The sequence below is a fragment of the Mytilus californianus genome, unplaced genomic scaffold, assembly GCF_021869535.1.
Source record: "Mytilus californianus isolate M0D057914Y unplaced genomic scaffold, xbMytCali1.0.p SCAF_69, whole genome shotgun sequence".
Classification (NCBI taxonomy): Eukaryota; Metazoa; Mollusca; class Bivalvia; order Mytilida; family Mytilidae; genus Mytilus; species Mytilus californianus.
In genome coordinates, this window is record NW_026262722.1 from 204764 (window position 1) to 226193 (window position 21430).

General features: G+C 32.4%; 1 protein-coding gene across 1 annotated transcript in view; it reads right to left on the reverse strand.

The window, feature by feature from the left end:
* Positions 1-21430, reverse strand: part of LOC127707394 (uncharacterized) — a 47681-nt gene that overhangs the window by 1922 nt on the left and 24329 nt on the right. Inside the window, exons 7-9 of the mRNA XM_052211874.1 lie at positions 13917-14006; positions 12902-12976; positions 4497-4538 (exon numbers count right to left, since the gene is read on the reverse strand). Coding sequence (XP_052067834.1) covers positions 4497-4538; positions 12902-12976; positions 13917-14006 — 207 coding nt within the window. The remainder of the gene's footprint in view (positions 1-4496; positions 4539-12901; positions 12977-13916; positions 14007-21430) is intronic.

The following is a 21430-nucleotide window of genomic DNA, read 5'->3' on the forward strand; positions in this document are numbered from 1 at the left end:
TAGAAGTTAACCTCTTTATATATCAAAATGAACATGGGTGTGTCTTTATACATCCCGTTTGAAAAGAATACAAATTTAGTTATGTTTTAATTTGCTGATGACAAAATCGATATTAGTGCCAATGTCAACTTTATTCAAAGATCTAATTACAACATTGGTAAGATAACTTTTACTAATAAGTTTGTTTAAAGGTTCGACGAGTTTACACCGATCACATAGTGATTTCCGCGCTTTAAGTACAATATTACCGTAAAATTTAGGATGTGAAATACCGTCTTTATTCAGTTTTCTACAGGTACAGCCAAATTTACAATTTACCAGTGATGCTTTGATTACGTTCGTTAAAATCTATGACATCACTACACACACGGGCATAACGAACGAGTTGGAATATATAAACACCGTATGATGGAGCCAAAGGAACATCGCCGTCTAAAACAGGAAAATTGACAATAGGGAATGAAAAGTCGTCTCTTTTGTCGTAAATTTAAGTATGGAGTTTTCCTTTAGAGATTGAAATGTCCAAATCTAGAAAAGGACAACTACTGCTGTGTATGATAGATTTAGTAAAAGTAAGTTCTTTTGGTATGTCATTAAGAAATCATAATTGGTGTTAACTGTTCTGTCGTATCAATGTCGGTAACGATATGTTAATAATGTCATATCGTTCATAATATTACTCAGTCATTGCTGAGCCCTTCGAATTAGCATTTAAACCTTCAAATTAACATTAAACTAAAAAAATGGCCTGAACAAGTAGTACTGATGATAACGGGCTCATGTCAACGTGACAAAAAGGATCATGTTTTCGAAATTAGATACCCAAATTATATAAGTGTACTTAAAACAACGTTATATTACAAGGTATGAAATTACGCCCTTAGTCTGTTTCCACATTAAAAAAAAACAACTCTTTTACCGTCAATTTTCGCTAGGGTTTATAGTAACTAAAACATTGACAGTTAGAGCAGGTATAAAGCTAATGTCGATACTTAAAAATACCAGAAATGTGTTCTAAAACATACAGACTGAGTCATTTTCCGCATATAAATCATATGACTGCTGTAACATCTATTTAAGTATTCATCAATCGTAAATATGGGTATTTTATAGGAATCAATTGTGTTCATCTACCATGGTGCTTGTGCGTTAATCCATATTATCACACTTTGCTTTTTTCTCTCGTTGAATAATTGGTTATAATGCGTATCCCTTTGAAGCTACATGAATAAAGTCAAGTGTATTTCATATCTAAATGATTGTGCATTGACAATTGGTTATTAAAAAAGATTTGGTAATGAGACAACTATCGACCACAGTTCAAATGAATTGAATGTAGGCAATTATAAGCAACCGCACGGTCCTTCTCAATGAGTATACTGTATAGTCGGCTATAAACCACCCTGACATAAAAAATGTACAACAATTCATTTGAGAAAACTAACGGCCTAACGTAAAACAAAACAATTAACGAAAAACAAATAAGACAGATATTAAGCAACGACAACCACTAAACTACAGGCTTCTGACATGGGACATTCACATAAAGAATATTGCGCGATTCAACACGTTTGTGACCGCCCAACCCTCATCTAATCTGGGAAAATTGTGTTACAGCACAACATTTAAAACAAGCGGAAAAAATCATTTGCAATTGACTTGATTCAAAATATCAGTACAGGTCACAAAAACACTTAACATAAAGACAATAGACACAAATCACCGAAATATGAGTACTCACAGTTACTGAAAGCTTGTTCAAAGCCAATAACAACGTATAGATAGATTATGTTCTCCTAAACTAGTATCAATCATTATACATCTAACAGATTGAGTGTAAAGACGTCATAAATATAAACGGATGACCGTGTGCATTGCCAAATTATTAGTAAACCACTATCTAAGGATGTTGGATCACATATGCAATGAATATTTAGTAATTTTTTTTGTACTTTTCAAAAACAAGACCAATGTTAATACCAAAAAAAAACAACATTTAAAAATTTTACAACTGTGTTAAATTGATAACCTTTAAGAATAAGTTTATTCAAAGAATCAATAAGTTTGCATGGGCAGTATCTAAATTAACGGGTTTTATTAAAACCATCCCGGTGAAAATTAGTACGTGGTATCCAGTTTTCAAATATGAACTCTTGGTATCTATGAAAGAATTTAGTAAAGATTATGATAAACTTGTATTAACGAAATCCCTAACTAAATGATTTATCAGTTATACATAATTTACGTATATTGAAATCAACAAACAAGTTGTGAAATAAAGAAGAAGCCAAATGAGCTTTCACCGTCCCAAAAGAAAAAATGAACAATCGGGAACGAAAAATCATCTTTTTTATCGTACAATTTTGAAAAGAGATTCCCGTGTTAAACTGAAATATCCAAATCTAGACAGGACAATTATTGCTGTCTGTATTAGATTTATCTAAAGTAATTTCCTTTGGGTACATTTCCACAGTAAAATTGGAGTAATCTTTATTATTTAAAGCAAAAAACAGCATCATGGTAACGGTAAGTGTTTGCCATCAAAGGGGTGCAATTGGTGTCCAAAGAAATGCCTACAACCTGTCGATAAACTTTAGTGCCGAGACGTACATAGTTATTGTAAAGAGGAAAATGTGAAGCTTAAATACTCTACAGTTCAAGTAAGTATATCTAAAACATTTCCCTTTATCATTACAGAGGGAGAAGAAAAAAAAGATTTTTCCAAGGACCATTTACTTAGATAAGAAAAAACTTTGGTTTGATGGGATTGTGTGGTAGTGTAATGTATACAGTCGAAAAATCATAAATGTCAACATAATGTTGAACAGACCATCAAAAGCACGTAATTCATCCATCCAAAGAGTTTTTGACACTTCAAAAATGGTGAATACCATTATTTTTATATGCTTTATTACAAAAATTAATTACAAGTTTTTGATAGACGTAATGGGACATGTAAACAGCACAGAAAGATTAGTAGTAGAACACTTACTAGAAGCTGAGATGAAAAGAAATTTGAACAGGTTTTTGTGTAGTTTAGGCAGCATATATATTGTAGGGACTTTCAAATTTTAAAAGGAGGCCTTCAGCTGAACTATGGTAGTGACATGACTATTTTCTGTTTACCTCTCTGTGGAGTGCACGGCCTTGAATGTATATGAATGTATAATTCCATTCTTAAGGACTTCCGTGTAGTATGTGCGTTATACCACCACTACATTGTTGGCTGCTTTGTCGGCCGTTACGAACACAAAACTCTTTATGAGTTCTTGAATTTTGTTTTTAATCCTATAAATGGGTGTTTTACTCAATAATTTATTTCTGAATTATTATCGAAATGTGATATGCGAATATCAACAATCTTCAGACATTTCTTTAAACCGGAATCCACTGATTTTGGTCACACATTGGTGTCAATATAATGAAATTCTATGCAACTGTCATGCAAGATAGAGGTTAAGCTAACTAAACAACCAGGTTAAATTCACCATTTTCTACGTACGGAAATGCCTGTACCAAGTCAGGCATATGACAGTTGTTTTCCATTCGTTAGATGTATTTGAGCTTTTCATTTTACCAATTTATAAAGGACTTTCCGTTTTGAATTTCACTTGGAATTTTTACCATAGAATGGAAGAGCATCAAGACTTACAGGACGACACTCTTTTTAGTTGATTTTCAATTGTTGGCGATATTTTGACACTTTTTTCATAACATTTGTACCCTCTTGGTCTTAAAAATGTGAAGTATTCCTGTAGTTACTTGATATAAATATACTCCAAAAAAAAGTTGATTTCAATTATATTATTCTGGAATATGTTCTAACAACATTCAATCAGCACCTGCATATTCGGTGTATATATATCATTAGCTAAAACTTTTAATGGCAAGCGTTATATGCCATGATTTCCTTTAATGAGGGATGCGTTTGCACTAAGGTAAGCAAATTTATAAAGACAGTTTAACGAACTAGTATTTCATATATGGTTCACTAGAATCGTGTTTATGTATGGTAATACCATTGATATAGTTCAACTGTTGTAGCCACAAATTCCTGATTTTTATTTGACCTTATTACGTAACGGAATTCACAAGTAGAGACATAACTGCTTTTTCGTTCAGGGGCACCTGAATTCGAGGGTTCTTGTTGTTTTCACCCTGGTATATTCTTCATTTCTCTTCATTGTCTATATTGTTGCTATAACGGTATGTTTTGTTCAGTATTGATGCAAACAACAATCAATTTCAAACATCGCTAGCTACATTATCGTATGGTTTATAAGTTTGCATGACGACAAGTAATGACTATTCACGAATTTGAAAAGGTATGGGCTTCTACTAGGACATTTACTGTTAGTCCTTTGAGGTATGTGATATGTCTGTGATTTCTGTTTTTTATAAGGAATCGTGTTACCTTATCTTTATTATTTCGTCCCTGGAGTTTGTTGTGTGTATATCTTTTTTCTTCGATTATTTGATTTTAAATTACCTCTTACCTGTCATTTTCATTTCGGAATCTTCTATTGTACTTTCTTTAGCTGAAAAAAAAATAATAATCTTTGTCAATGTTTGCCCAAATACCTCATCTGTTCTCTACTTTTTTACCATGAACTTTTTATCAGTATCTTGCTAAAATATACATGAGAATTATTTAGTTTTTTTGACAGGACGCCATCTAATTAAGCATTGATACTTTCTCAGAAGAAAACCGAGAGTGTATGACTCCATTTATATACCTACATGGATTTTGTTTCTTTCAGAACGATAGGTCATTTTTTTTAAGAATCTTCCCAAACAATACCAAGTTTCAATGACATGTGCTTCAAGGCATTAAATAATGACCTGTATAAGGTCATTATTTTCCTGATTAAAATGCAAACTTACATTTACTAAAACGTTTAATTCGTTTGATCGCTATCGTATGTTGTTGTCAATTGGGGATTTGCTGTTTAGTTTTCCATATTTCATAGGTTTCAGATAGAAATAGAAAAGAATATCTCACTTTAGTGTGGTCGGTAAAATAAAATGGAAATACTGCAAATCTTTGCAGAAAAAAATATATTTGTTATAAGTCATATAATGCATATTTTAATGTTTTTCTTGTGTGTCTTTCATTTGACCAATCCTGACATCCCTCGGGGTGTTATACTTCAAGTAAAACCTTAAAAAATACAAAGATAAATATGAATAAAACGAAGGAGACAAGTGTATGCAAGCGTATAATGAAGATGTTATTAAGGTCTGTTTGATTTCATGTAATATATTGAAAAATGATTATGTAAATCATCGTTTTGCCTGTAAACGAAAGATTTGTTCAAATCATTCCACAAAGTTGTTATTAATTGTAGCTCCTTTGTTTTACTATTTAAAATTGATATTTTTTTTTTCTTTTTGAAAGCTAACCATGCTTTGTACATGAATAATGAATAATTTTGACAAACTGAACCAAACTGACTGCTAAAACGAAATATCAATTACAAATGCCGCTTTAAAAAATGTAAATTAATTCTCTTTTATTGTTTAGTCTCAATCGGAGCTAATGCCCCTGATATACTGAGATTACGTCTGAAAAGCATTATATACACATTGTAATCTTAAAAGATAACAGTAAATCGAGCCACTCTTATCAGATATCAGTTATTATGTCTAAAGTACTTCTCGAGGCCAAAATGCTCGATAATCCAGAACTTATAGAAACTATTTTTTTCGATTAGAATTCAGCCTTTGTATGTACGATATATTTGCTACTGGATTTATTTAGTAAACAATCATTTCGTTTTAAGGAAGCAATACCACAAATACTCGACCTACAAGTTAAACGAAATGATACAAGTACTAAATTATTTTTACTCAATTCAATCATGGAAATTGCATTTTTACATCCTTTTATTTCGTTCTCGCTAAAACATAAGAAATGTGTAGCACATGTAGAGTTTTACTGTTGCTGTATCCGAAAATAAATTTACTGTTTTATCTGAATAAATATAACAGTAGAAACATGTCTTTACTATTCATTAACAAGTCGTATAACGAAGATCATTTTACGTCCATATTTTCATTTTAATTGAAACACAATTTGATAAGTTATATATGTCAAAAAATATATGAGTTCATATTAAAATCTTAAACTCATTTCACGATATATTATTTATTTGACTTATATATATACATTGATATATACTGCATAACAAATCCATAGGATATATATATGTATGTAAAATGATAGGCAAACAAACAACTGTCATATATGAAGCTGATCTTATTTTTTTTTTTTTTTTTTATTTTTTTTTTTGTCATTTTCAATCAATGTACACCTTGAATTTCCTAACAAACAAAATATATCATGTAATAACAGTTTATTTGGGGATTCCATTGACCCATTGATATATTTCTTTCTATGACAACTGATTGCTTTATAAATCAGTTGAATATAAACAAATCTGAATTAAAGCTATGACTATATTGTTATCTGTTAGTTGAATTGTCAAAAGAAGATAGTATTGAGAATGTAAATGAGGAATGTGTCAAAGAGACAACAACCCGACCAAAGAGAAGAAACCAGACTTAGGCCACCAATGGGTCCGCAACACAGCAAGAAAATCCCCCAACCGGAGGCGGGCTTCAGCTGACCCCCAAACAAAATGTTTACTAGTTCAAAAAAAATGGACGTCACACTAAACTCCAAAACATATAAATGAATTTAAATTAAGAAACATAAAAGACTTACAAAGGCCAGAAGCTCCTGACTTGGGACAGGCGCGAAAATGCGGCGGGGTTAAACATGTTTTGTGAGATCTCAACCCTTCCCCTATACCTCTAGCCAATGTAGTAAAAACAAACACACAGCAATACGCACAGTAAAACTCAGTTTAAAAGAAGTCCTAGTCCGATGTTAGAGAGGTAACAAAAGAAACGAAGCAAAATGACAATGATACATAAATTAACAAAGGACTACTAGCTGTTACTGACATGCCCGCTTCAGACCTCAATTAAACTGATTGAATGATTATGTCTTCATCATATGAAAATCAAGCACAATCCCTCCCGTTAGGGGTTTAGTATCATACCATCATAAAATATATGAGAAGACCATACAATACCCAAACACACCCGAAATAACTTAAAGTTGGCGCATAGATCTGGAAACATTTGGCCTTCAACAAGGACCAAAACCCTTACTCTAAAGACTGCTGTAAAATCCCCCGACAAGACAAATGTACAACAAATCAAACGATAAAATTAGCTGCCTTAAATATGTCAAAAAAAGAAACGAAGAGCATATTCTAGTATATAGCAACAAACGACAATCACTGAATTGCAGGCTCCTGAATTAAAAAGGAGTCAGATAAAGAATGCGATTTGAATAAACATATTCGCAAACGGCTAAAAGTCTCTTCAGCCGGGGGCAGAAGTGTACGAACAAACTATACAAATTAGTTGAAAAAGGCGTGACATATTCGATCAACACAAGGAACAAAAATTCAAGAATTAAAAAAAAGATTTTAGACACAGTGTAACAATCCCTCCCGTTAGGGGTTTAGTATCATACCATCATAAAATATATGAGAAGACCATACAATACCCAAACATACCCGAAATAACTGAAAGTTGGCGCATAGATCTGGAAACATTTATCATTAAACTTAAAGATAATTTTTCTCGACATTTTACTTATCGGTGTTTATTCAGATATTTAAGGGTGTTATGCGATAAAGATCCATGTCCTCCTTTATTACTACAATAAAGTAAAAATTCTTAGTATTACATATAGTATTGAAACAAAATGAAGTAAGAATATCAAGGTATATATATGGAATTGTAATACTATAGATATAAGTAATTACAGATAGGAAAATTTGGTAAAAAGGTTCATGGCGTGAACTTATATCAATACTCTATTGTTTAGCAATACAGAATTTCTGGGCAAAATCTAAAAATGCACTGAATCTATCAAAAAAAACATTAAAATCCTGGATTGAACTACTTTACTCCATGTGATTCCGTATTGATCAAGAATAGTGAAAAAAAAAGTGTTTACTCCACCACTTAGTTTTTTTCCACAATTTTTTTTTTCCAATTTAACTTACTCAAATAAATGTTGTCACCGATAATTTGTTCTTGAAAGACATTATTACAATTTGAAATTGCCGTTTAAATAAGATGTTTTTTTTATAAAGAATAAACATGATAAATATTCTTGCAAATAACACGAATAGGACGCCTAGAATCAATTTTGAACGGCTAAAAGTCTCTTCAGCCGGGGGCAGAAGTGTACGAACAAACTATACAAATTAGTTGAAAAAGGCGTGACATATTCGATCAACACAAGGAACAAAAATTTAATAATTAAAAAACAGATTTTAGACACAGTGTACCGATCTAAGATTTCTTGCAGTTACTGAAAGTTAGTTCAAAGCCAATAACAAATAAAACAAAATCTTGCATCTAGACTAAAGTTCAATCAGTACACAAAGTTGTCATGAACAGTCAGAGAAGATCACAACGTGCTATAAGTATCAACAGAATATATGACCGTATATGTTCAAAGCAAAAATATTTAGTTCAATTTTAATTTATTTGTAACCAAATCAATAGTTGTACCGATAGAATAACATTTAAAGATCTTATTACAATTGACTATCTCGTACAGTCAGTTTGTTGATAGGATCGATAATATTACAAGGATCATATATAAATCAACGGGCCATAAAACAAATATAAAAAAAAAGAATCATATATATATATATATATATATACTAGTATTGTGGGCATAACAAACAGCGTGACACAGAATTTAGCCATTTCATAGACATTGTAATTAAACCTCTATATGGTGATGATCGACGTTTTATACGAGACGATTTACAATTTCTAGATCATCTACCCAGAATTGTAAATCCAAATTCAGGACTCATTACTTTTGATAATGCCAGTCTACTCAAATATCTCGCACGATGTAGGACTAACAGCCGTGAAATATGGGTTACAAAATACAGACAACCTCATTAAAAACGGATTTACGAAATCATTTATACTTGCATCCATAAAACTCATATCAGAGAGAAATATTTTTTACTTTTTCTTTTACAAAACAAATCATCTTTAAAATATTCACAGCTATGGAATCTCAAATTTTGCCTTCATACTCTACTTTGGTACTAAGATATTTGGAACTAATCATTTATGAAAAACTGGACCATAAATACGGAAATGAATTTGCCTCTGATAAACGTCAAAACTGGAAACGTTTTCTTAACGATTCTTTTATCATTTAAGATTTGGATATATCTTCGACAGATTTCCATTTCGACTTAAACATTTTTAATCCATATATTCGTTTCACAGTTCACAAAAGTGAAAAAAATGCCGTTTTTGGATGTTTTAGTACTAATAAAAAAAAGACAATGAAATGTCAGAGAGAATTTTTCTAAAGACACCGATACACATATGTATTTAGATTTTTACTCAAATCATCCAAAACATGTGAAATTAAATAAACATTTTAATTTAGCGTCAAGTATTATCATCACTCCGTGCACAGAATTATTTTGTCATAACAGATTGCAAAAAAGAAGCGTATATTTAACAAGCAGCAATATTAATATGCGGAACAAGTGATCATATTTATATATATATATATATATAACATATGTGATGAAGCTATCGTCACAAGTTATAAACTTTAGCAAACAGAATCTGTCATTTCCCTCTGACGTTAGTAGATAAAAGAATATGTTTCAACTTATTTTTTTAAGCAAATATAAAACAAAAGTCTATATGTACAGAGCTACTTATTTGTTCTCGTTCAGAAAGAACAACAAGATTGTACATGCGTTTCACTGTCTTGAGCTGGTTTATATACTACAGGATGGATCAGTTCATTATACTTATATGGGGTGGTGAGGAAAAATCAAGCACATATCAACTATAGGGGTGTTTTCAAGTAACAGATGGTGTTCCAACCATGGAAAAATTTATATACATATATAAACACAATCAATAGAAAGGACAACTGGTATTTTACAGCAAAATGAGTGAATTATGACCGATTTTAGTTACACTAGCTTATTTTTTCTTTAAGATTTTAAATTTGATATTAATCAATTTACACTTCAACTATTTCCAAGATTTAATCTTAATTTGGCTTTAAAACGCCATAGTCTCTAATTGACTTTAAAGAACTAGGAAGCGTGTTCCAGTCCTTGATTGTATTCAAAAAGACATATGATGAATTCATCCCATTGATTTTTGCAACAATAAAGTTTAAATGGGTATTTCTTGTGTTGTATCAATAGTGTTCATTGACTTTACAAAAACTGTCTTTCGGATATTCTGGGCATTTGCCGTTGTAGATTTTGTGGACATATCTCAATCGCAATGGTTTAACCCTGTTTTTTAATGTTTAGAAAACCGAGGCTTGATAGTTCTGTCTTGCTAACATGAACCAAATTTGTTATTGATTCGAATAGTTTTGTTTTGGGCAATTTGAAGCTTATTTTTATATTTTTGTGATCCACCGGCATATCAGGAGGAGCAGGAATAATCAAAGTGACAATGAATAAGAGCCGTTGTAAGCGTAAAATATTTTGTTTGATTTGTTTGTGTTAGGATTGTAAGTAAAATCAATGTTTAAGTATTCTATGCGTTCAAAATTGATTCTAGGCGTCCTATTCGTGCTATTTGCAAGAATATTTATCATGTTTATTCTTTATAAAAAAAACATCTTATTTAAACGGCAATTTCAAATTGCAATATTGTCTTTCAAGAACAAATTATCGGTGACAACATTTATTTGAGTAAGTTAAATTGGAAAAAAAAATTGTGGAAAAAAACTAAGTGGTGGAGTAAACACTTTTTTTTCACTATTCTTGATCAATACGGAATCACATGGAGTAAAGTAGTGCAATCCAGGATTTTAATGTTTTCTTAATAGATTCAGTGCATTTTTAGATTTTGCCCAGAAATTCTGTATTGCTAAACAATAGAGTATTGATATAAGTTCACGCCATGAACCTTTTTACTTAATTTTCCTATCTGTAATTTCTTATATCTATAGTATTACAATTCCATATATATACCTTGATATTCTTACTTCATTTTGTTTCAATACTATATGTAATACTAAGAATTTTTACTTTATTGCAGTAATAAAGGAGGACATGGATCTTTATCGCATAACACCCTTAAATATCTAAATAAAAACCGATAAGTAAAATGTCGAGAAAAAATATCTTTAAGTTTAATGATAAATGTTTCCAGATCTATGCGCCAACTTTCAGTTATTTCGGGTATGTTTGGGTATTGTATGGTCTTCTCATATATTTTATGATGGTATGATACTAAACCCCTAACGGGAGGGATTGTTACACTGTGTCTAAAATCTTTTTTTTAATTCTTAAATTTTTGTTCCTTGTGTTGATCGAATATGTCACGCCTTTTTCAACTAATTTGTATAGTTTGTTCGTACACTTCTGCCCCCGGCTGAAGAGACTTTTAGCCGTTCGCGAATATGTTTATTCAAATCGCATTCTTTATCTGACTACTTTTTAATTCAGGAGCCTGCAATTCAGTGATTGTCGTTTGTTGCTATATACTAGAATATGTTCTTCGTTTCTTTTTTTTGACATATTTAAGGCAGCTAATTTTATCGTTTGATTTGTTGTACATTTGTCTTGTCGGGGGATTTTACAGCAGTCTTTAGAGTAAGGGTTTTGGTCCTTGTTGAAGGCCATATGATCATCTCGACTTGTTAACATTTACCTCATTTGGTTTCTGGTTAATTGTCTGATTGGCAATCATACCTCTTCTTATTTTTATAAATCAGACAAATTGGTAAAACATTAATTAAAATACAATAGGAAACAAAAATCAATAACACATTGATAGGTGTGTAAAGATAACTCGCAGCACGAGTTCCAAAATTAATTCTGTTGTTTTTTCTTGACGTTTTACCATCATATAATAATTTTAACGAATAAAACTATGTTTTCGATAAATTGTATTTCTAAATACATATGTAAAAATGTTGTCTAAATATAGAGAAAGAGAATCGATTCAAAATCTCTGTACCTTGAAGCCACCAAAATTCTACTCTTAAGTAGTGAGACAAATGAGTCAATTAAAGCCTATCTAAATAAACAAATACGTTAATCACTCCAATAAGTTAAACAAGACACAAATTTTGAAACATTGTATAATTGTATAATTTGTTATCGTCATTGAAATAATTAATACGCAATCATAGATCGATATGAAGACCAAACATTAAACAATATTTTCAAAGGTTTAAAAACAAAGTTTGAACGCTATTGTCAGTAGTTGAATGGAATCTTCTTTTACGCACGTTTGCCTTTACTGCAAGGCAGAAAGATTAAAGAATCTAACCCACAGTTTGAAAGAGTTTATCAAGGGTGTGACTTATTAGCATAATGGGGCTTAAAGAAGTTCTAATTTACTTTGAATAAATGCAAGGGACGTTATTTGAAACGGATTTATTTTGTGAAAAAAAATATTAAAAGAAATTGAAAATAAGATTGCCATTTTTTGTCAAGCATTCACAAATTTCTTTAATTTATTCCATACATGTTTAATACCTTTTTAGCCATTCAATATAAATTCTGGTTTTTAGTTATTCCAACACAGTTATAATGTTATGTGTTCTTTTAATCTGAGATAGTTAATGCTTTGCGTTTTGAGGTTTCCAAAAGTATATTGCTAATGAACCTGTGTCTAGGAACTAATATGCTTAAACAGTCATTAGATTTAATCAATATTTTCTTAACATGGTTTAAGGAAAATTATTTACGGTCAGATCAACATAATTAGCTAAATTTCTGCTATGTCCATTTCAACTGGGAAATATCTGGCTTCTTAGAAAAACTTATAAAAAATAAGCACAAACCTCTTTTGGGAATAGACAGGCATATCTTCAACATCAAAGTTATCCAAAAGCCAAAAAGTATGAAATAGTGTTTATCTGCAATATATTTTGATATCAGATCATATCACACGAATTTATATGTTCTTAATCGATAAACCTTATATATTTTCTTAGAGCTGGAGAACTGTTCCGTAAAGACTAACATAATGTTGTTTCTCTGCAAGTGTTTATATCATATTTTAACATGTACACAATATAACTGTACACATAACATTTCATTTTAGCTCTGATTAATTCATACTAAAACAGTTATACCTATGTCTCATATAAATCTTATCTGTTTAAATCAGCAAGTTATAGTTACTGAAGACATCAAATGAACCCTAGAAACATAAACAGGATAACAACTCATAAAAGGTAACAAGCTCCTTATTTAGTACGGAAGACAAGTTTCGTCTACAAAATACTCATAACGGGATACACAAGATGTAATAGCCAAAAAATCGAATAAATACAGAGTTGTTCCAAATCCTGTTAAAGTTATCTGTACATGGAATAGATATCATTTAATCTCGAATGAATTTACAAATTCATCATCAGTATATTTAAGTTTAAATTAACTTTTAAATTACATTGTATGTCAGCACAGAAGTGTTCACTGTTGTGCTGGTGATAGTCTTTCAAACGAAACGCCCTACAGTAATGGTATATATTCCGTGGTTGTGGAGTGTCATAAGAGTAACAAGTGTTATTACAGTAAAAACAAAACATTCCACAGTAGACTGACGATTTAATAATACGAACCCCATAAAAATGGAGGGTGCGTTGCAAGTGTAAGCAATGCCTGTAAGCTAGACTAGAAAATATGACTACAATTCTTCAAATTGTTGGCTGTTGTTGAATAGACAATTCTAATTGAAATGATTTGCAATTACTGACTTTTAGCTTTTGTTATTGGTTCAATTGAAATACACACACAAACACACATACATAATCAGACAGAGAGACAAACATATATAAAACTTTCAAGTCTGACCTTTGCAATTCGTTTTCCAAACTCCAATCATCAGAGGAATAAAAAGGACGAACAACATCAACAATATACTCATACATAGTTTTACGCTACCTGAAACGATATTTTTACTGATCTAAACATTTAAAACGATTTCAAAAAACAAATATAAATCAATTGCTTTAAAAAGCAATTGTAAACGGTCTTTCCCCCACCTGAAACATGATTGACTGATATATTTGTATGTTTGTTTTGTTTGTTTGTTTATTTGTTTGTTTGTTTGTTTGTTTGGTTTTTTTTTCTTTCTTTAAAGGGTCAATATTAGTGTGTTGGTTAAGTTTCTATATTTAGTTTGGAAAGTTTTTATTCTATTTCAGGGTCCGCGCGCGTCTTTGTCTCGCGCCAGGTTGTGGCGTCACGTGACGAGGCTTTATATTAGCGAAAACTTAGTATTTTTATTTCTTTTTAGGTGGGGACGTTGGACAGACAACATGTATAGCGACGGAATACACACAATGTATTTCTTTTGTCATTGTAGGTAATTGACGTTTCGATCACAGTTCACGAGCAGTGCATGCTTTGGATTTAATTGATCCTGTGTAACTTTAAAACACGTTTATCGATTATTTTCATACAATGCACATTTTTCAGCAGCAGTTTGTAACACAGATTTGTATTTCAATCTAGGAGCGGACATTTTATTGTAGGATTTCACTGAGATTTACGGAACTAGCAAGCGATTTTTACGGCATTGCAATTTCTTTTCTCTAGGAAAATTCTTGAGAGATATCTGCACCACGTTGTTTTATGAAGATTCAATACATGTATACTATACCCTGCTGACTGCAAAATTTGGGGTCAATTGGACATGTAGTTTCTGAGAACATCTGATAACAAGCATGTGGATTTTTTTTTTCAGAAGAGATGTAAATACAATATTAAACACATGAGACGGAAACATGCATACAATGAACGATTGATTGGTTGGTTGGTTTATTGATTGATTGATTGATTGATTGATTAATTGATTGAATTGGTTGGTTGATTGATTTTTTGATTGGTTGGTTGGTTGGTTGGTTGGTTGATTAAACACGTGGGATAGGGTCTCTTGAAACAAGCGAAAAAAAGAAACAAAGGAAATCTTGGACCCCGTATTAAATACATGAGACGGAAACATGCATACAATGAATGATTGATTGGTTGGTTGGTTGGTTGGTTTATGGATTGATTGGTTGGTTGGTTGATTGATTGATTGATTAATTTAACATGTGGGATATGGTCTCTTGAAACAAGCGAAAAGATCTTGGACCCCATATTAAACACATGAGACGGAAACATGCAGGCATGCAATGATTGATTGGTTGGTTGGTTGGTTGGTTAGTTGATTAACACAGAGAACGGATCCACTTGGATCCTGCAAAAACGGAATTGAAAGCCTAGATACTATATATCTAAACACATGGGATTTATCTTTAGAGAGATCACTTAACAAGTAGTAAGGTTAAAGGTCAATGTCAACCTACAAAAGCATTAAAACACAATCAAACTCTTTAAAAAGTGCCAAAAACACATAATTTGCCTCTTTGTACATGACCTTGACCTTTGACCTTGACCCCAATTTCAAGGTCATGAAACAAGGGCCTCAAATCAAAACACTCTAGGTCTCTACTATATATTGTTAATGAGTTATATTACCATACAGCTAATATTAGATATAAAAGGGGCGAAAACTCCCATTAAATGTCTACGTACCCTTTCAACTAAAATTTACGTGTTACGACATGTCGCAACTAACAATTCTATAAAAATATGTTGTCGATATCTTATAAGATTTCTGAAAATTAGTGATAACAAGCCAAAATCAAAATTTTTAACATGACCTTGACCTTTGACCTTGACCTCATTTTCATTTTTATGGACCAAGGACCTCAAATCAAAAGACCCTAGGCCTCTATCACTTATGGTTTTCCAGTTACAAATACATTTCACATATATCAAATACAAAAGGGGAAATAACTCTCATATGGAGTCTTCGTAAAGCTTCGGTCTAAATAAAACCTAACATTCTGAGGATATAACGAGCAATTTGGAAAAATAAATTTGTCGCTTTCTTTTACGGTTGCGGAGGAGATCTCATAACAAGAAAAACAGTGTTTGGGGAGATAACTCTTACAAAGAAAAGTGTTCGGTTAAACAGGGTCAGTTTCAAAAGCGTATAGACTGTATGATATCATATACCAAAAAACTAAGCGACATCTTTTGAAACTAAAATACACCGCAAGAAAAAAATTAGGCGGAAGAAAAAAAAAATAATCAGAAGAAAACCAATAGGTCTTTCCACAGAAAGGTGGAAAGACCTAATAAATTATAATTCTTAAATGATATTCATGTCATATCCATTGAACAAGCGGTTAATGGATTTGAGAATAATGTGTACTGATTTGTCAGCTAGATTGTTTTGAACATTAATTACTTCAGGAAATCCTAATAATTTTTTGACTTGAAGTAGTTTAAAAGTTTGCCATGCAGGCTAAATACATGTAGGAACATCATTTATATACAGTCAAACCTGTATTAAGCAGTCACTCTTGGGAAGAATCAAAAGTAACCGCTCAGGAGAGGTGACCTTTGAAACGAGGTTTCAAAAATTTCCTATTGCAATATCACCCGTGGCCGAGATCGGGTCAAATTGTTTTAGTGTTTACAATCGGAAGAGTTGTCGTACATGCGAGCAGTGAAACAAATAATGGCCGATCCCGGCGCTGTAAATTTGAAACAAATGTCGAAATATGTTAATATTCGTGGGGAAATAAGTCGCTGATACTGTTTACAAATTAGACAGAGTGGATCAGGGCGAATTTAAAATTAACCGTCTTTTGTCCGATCTCAGTTGCAAACGGGATTCGATTTTCATTTTGACTTCGATATTGACAACATATATATTTGTCATAAAGATTTTTGGTAGTAAAAACCATTAAAATGACCGTTATTTAAATTTGAAATGTCGATTTCGTTTGAAAATAAGGTGACCGCTGAACGCGTTAGACAGGTGATCGCTGAAATGAGTTAAATTATATATATAAACCGATATGGAGGGTCTGAAAGTGATCGATAGATACATGTAGGTGACCGCTGAAACGAGGTAACCGTTAAGGCAGGTTTGACGGTAGTAAGAAATAATTTTAACCTAAGGTTAAAATTTGATAACTAAATATGTTTGTGTAAAATACTACATGTGGGCAGCATGTTATCAATTCTAATGTGTCTTAAATACATGATTGTTTTATTTTGTTTATTGTTTTCATTGATCTCATTTGGTGCAAAAGTTTTTAAATATATTTTATTTTCTTATTCAAAATCTTTCCCGAGCTAGTCTATCCACCCTAAACCAACCAGTGTAGTGATCTATGATTGTAATGGTTAGTCGATTGAGATCTTCCTTGGTGTAGCCAGGGGACCTCAATTGTCGACTGAGAAAAAGATCTGGCTTGCATTCATTGTCACTGTGATGGCCGTTCTTATGTTTGTGAAATGGCTGCTCTGACTCGCCAACATACTGTTTATCACATTTACACTGTAGAAGATACACAGCATTTGTAGCCTTGAAATTAACATTGCAAAATATGGTGTATTCCGTACCAGTGGCGTGACTTTTAAAAGTCTAGGTATTCAGTATTTGCTTGCAAGTCAGACATCGTTCGTTTTCGCATCCTTTGCAAGAGCCCACAGACGAAGAGCCTGATTAAAAGGATAAATCAGATCTCACCAGCAAGTCTTTAAGTATTTTGGGCCTACGGAAAACCAGTACAGGTGGCTCGGGAAAGATCTTGGATAGTTAAAGATTTTTTCGATTTTTTTCAAATTTTCGTGGATAAAGTTGTGATAACTTGTCAAATTTGGGATGACAAGTCAGCACAAACGGCACTCTTTTGTTGACATTTTTGTATTTATATTGTAAAAACTCATCTCGGCTAATGTTGTTAGCACGAGAGATACCTTTATCAATGTCTTTTCTTCTGTAGCCCCGATTTTTTAGGTGACCGCGAAGTGATGGTAGTCGCCTTTTTTTTGCAGTGTCATTGTTGGAGCACATACGTTTTATTCGTATGGCCTGACTATAGGCAATTCTCTTAGTGCAATGTATCTTTTTTGCCTGGAGTATGACAACAAATAAAACCTATTGACAACTCTTTAGTCTCTGTCTCAAACAAAGCAACTGAAGACAAATTCAAGATTTAGGAGAAAAAAATTGTAAGAACTCTACAAAAACGGTGGTCAATTTGTCTTCAGTTGTTTTGTCGGAGACCGAGCTTAAAGTATTTTCAAAAGGTCTTAATTTTTTCCCACGCCGGGCACAATTGATACCCTACTATTGGAAGATGACCTAGACAAATTAGCAAGATCTCTCAGAATCAAGGGACACTTTTCTAAGGACACCACAAAAATTGAAATAGAAGGGGACATAAGTGATCTTGACTCAGATGAAGAACAAGAAGATGTTGATATTCCAAGATTCTGGAAAAAAAATCATGGATTCCTAAACCCAGTAAATGTCCCACTTTAGAACATACTATTGAAGAAATTAAATCCGACGTAACACATCTGTCCACTGCCACTTCCCAAACATTTAACAATTTATCGTCAGAAGAAAATGAAGCTGTGCGGTTGCTTAAAAGCAGAGACGACATAATACTTAAGCCAGCAGATAAATTAGCGCTGTTGTCGTCATGGAGAAATGTGATTACATTCAAGAGGTAGAACATCAACTTTCTGATGAGAGATTTTATATGAAATTAGACTCTGACTAAACCCCTGTATTCAACATAAAGGTCACCAAAAACTTGAAAATCATGTATAAACAGGGTCATATTTATGAGGACACATTTAGATATCAAAAACCTAAACAATCGGGAGTTTCTTTCTTCTGCCAAAAATACACAAAGTTATCAAAATAATCAAAGTAGACCAATTGTGTCTGCCAATGACCACCCTACAGAGAAAATATCAGAATTTATTGACTTTCATTTAAGACCACATGTAGAAAATATACCATCCTACATACAAGAGACAACACACTACCTAACGAAAATGGAATCTTTGAACCCTCTCCCACAATCATTGCCTCACTTGATGTTACCTCTCTCCTCACTAACACCCCAATGACGATGGTATTTAAGCGCGTAGGAAAGTCTGGAACTCTCACAACACCTTACACCCACCAACTGAATGTATAGTCCAGCTTCTAACTTTGGTATTGAAATGCAATAACTTCATATTCAACACTTTCTCCAGGTTAATGGAATAGCAATGGGAACAAACGTAGCATTGTCTTTTGCCAATATTTTTTTGGGCAAATTAGAACAGCAAATTTTCAATTCTTTTCTTTATCAACTCTCTCTTGGTTCCGATTCATCACCAATATTGACATGAAGTGGGTTAATACTGAACAAGAACTCAATGTGTTAATTCATCATGCCAATGATGCCCATCCCTCAATAAAATTCACTAATGAAATCTCTGACTCTAAGATCACATTTGTCGACACTGCTACGCAATTGAAGGATGGAATCAATTTTACAGATCTGTATTGCAAGCTCACAGAAAACATCAATATCTTTCTCCTTTGAGTTGTCATCATCAACATTGCACCAAGAGCATTCGCTATAGCCAGGCCATAGGAGTAAAACGGATTTGCTCCACCAATGATACTGCAAAAACGCGACTAAAAGAGCTTCGAGGTCACTTACAAAACCAGGGCTACAGAAGAAAAGACATTGATAAAGGTTTCGTTCGTGCTAACAACATAAGCCGAGATTTATTCATTGTGTACATGTATCGTTACTGGTAACGATTAAGCCCCCTCTTAAGAAAGATCGTTGACTAATATCTAGATATATATTTATAAAACGTCTAGATATAAGTCAACGATCTTTCTTACGAGATATATATATATATAAGGGATGTCAACGAGTACTCGAGTACTCGAGTATCGCTCGGTAGTACCGAGTATCGATTACCAAAATGATACTCGACTTATCGGTTTCTTGTTAGAATGTTGATGCTTTCTTAAGCTTAAAAAAATATTTTTATTGAGAGTGCCTCCGGGAATTTAAATATTAATCAAAATTAATGAAAATTAAAATACGATTCGAATGTTTGCGTTTAACTGTCATCTAAAATTCCTCCAAACAGAGGTAGGATATATGAACAAGAGCACTTTTCCCTTTTAGCTAATCGTAGTCAATCCCCGACATCTGTACAGTCAGAGCATATATTTTCATCTGCTGGACTGTTATTTACCTTACAAAGGTGAGAAATCGCCTCGTCCCAGAAAAAGTTGACAAAATAATATTTTCAAATAAGAACAAATTCGTTGCACACTGTGTGACCCCCAAAAAATGATAAAAGGCATCAGTAAGTTATAATCATCACCTCTTAATTGATCATTGAATGTGTTTTTTACGGTTCCCACACACTGTTGTTTGAGTAATCATTTTTCTATAGATATTAATCAATTACTTGATTAGATTATTGTCAGTTTACATAATTAGTACATGTAGTAAATGAGCTATTTATTATGGTATAAAATTCTTTGGACTATTATCTAGTCCTAGGTAATAATGTTGAGGGTTTTACGTCCATAAGACAACGACCCACAATACATTCTATGCTTTATTAACTTTGAGCCTTACTGCTCATCAGTGTATTCAAATGCAGTGTATGGATATGGCATATTACAAACAGTATTAACAATATGCATAAATAACAATAGTTGACGTCAGAAGTTTCATGATTACTTAAAATATCTTTTACAATAAACTGTTTCTTAATTTAAAAGAGAGATGTATATATTTTCCTAAGTTACAAAGCTGTTTTGTGTTTTCACCAGACAATCATTTTATTAACTTAAAAGTTGATGGCCTAGACCAGTAATATTTATATATATATATTTTTTTACACAAATCAGTATATCTGCTACATTGTAGGATGAAATGAAATTCATCCTCTATTACTTTTAAATCAAATAAAATGGGTATAATTTTGTGTTTCCATTTTGTAAATGTTTTCCCGAGCGAGTACTCGAGTATCGCTCGGTAAATCCAACAAGTACTCGATTAGTAAATTTCACCGAGTTGACATCCTTTATATATATATATATAATTAATTACTCCAAATATCAGCACAACAATGTTAAATCTGCAAATTTGCGGAAGCAAATTTTTGTTCTTTCCTCGCCGGGATTCGAACTCATGCAATTGGGATATCGAGACATCACCGCCTGCACTGTGTCCATCGCTCTAGACCACTCGGCCAACTAGACTGAATTAATAATTCAGATTTCGGTGGCCTAGTGTTACCTTTCCTCGTCAGAAGAATCTTGAGTAGTAACACAGTACATGATATATGGGTCAATATCCCTAATGCGCCTCAAAATGAGGAACTCAAAAGTTGTGTGTAAACACAAAATCTCTGTGTAGTGATATTTGACATGTTTCTGTTATAAACAAATTTTTGAGCTTAACCATTTGTGTTGATTT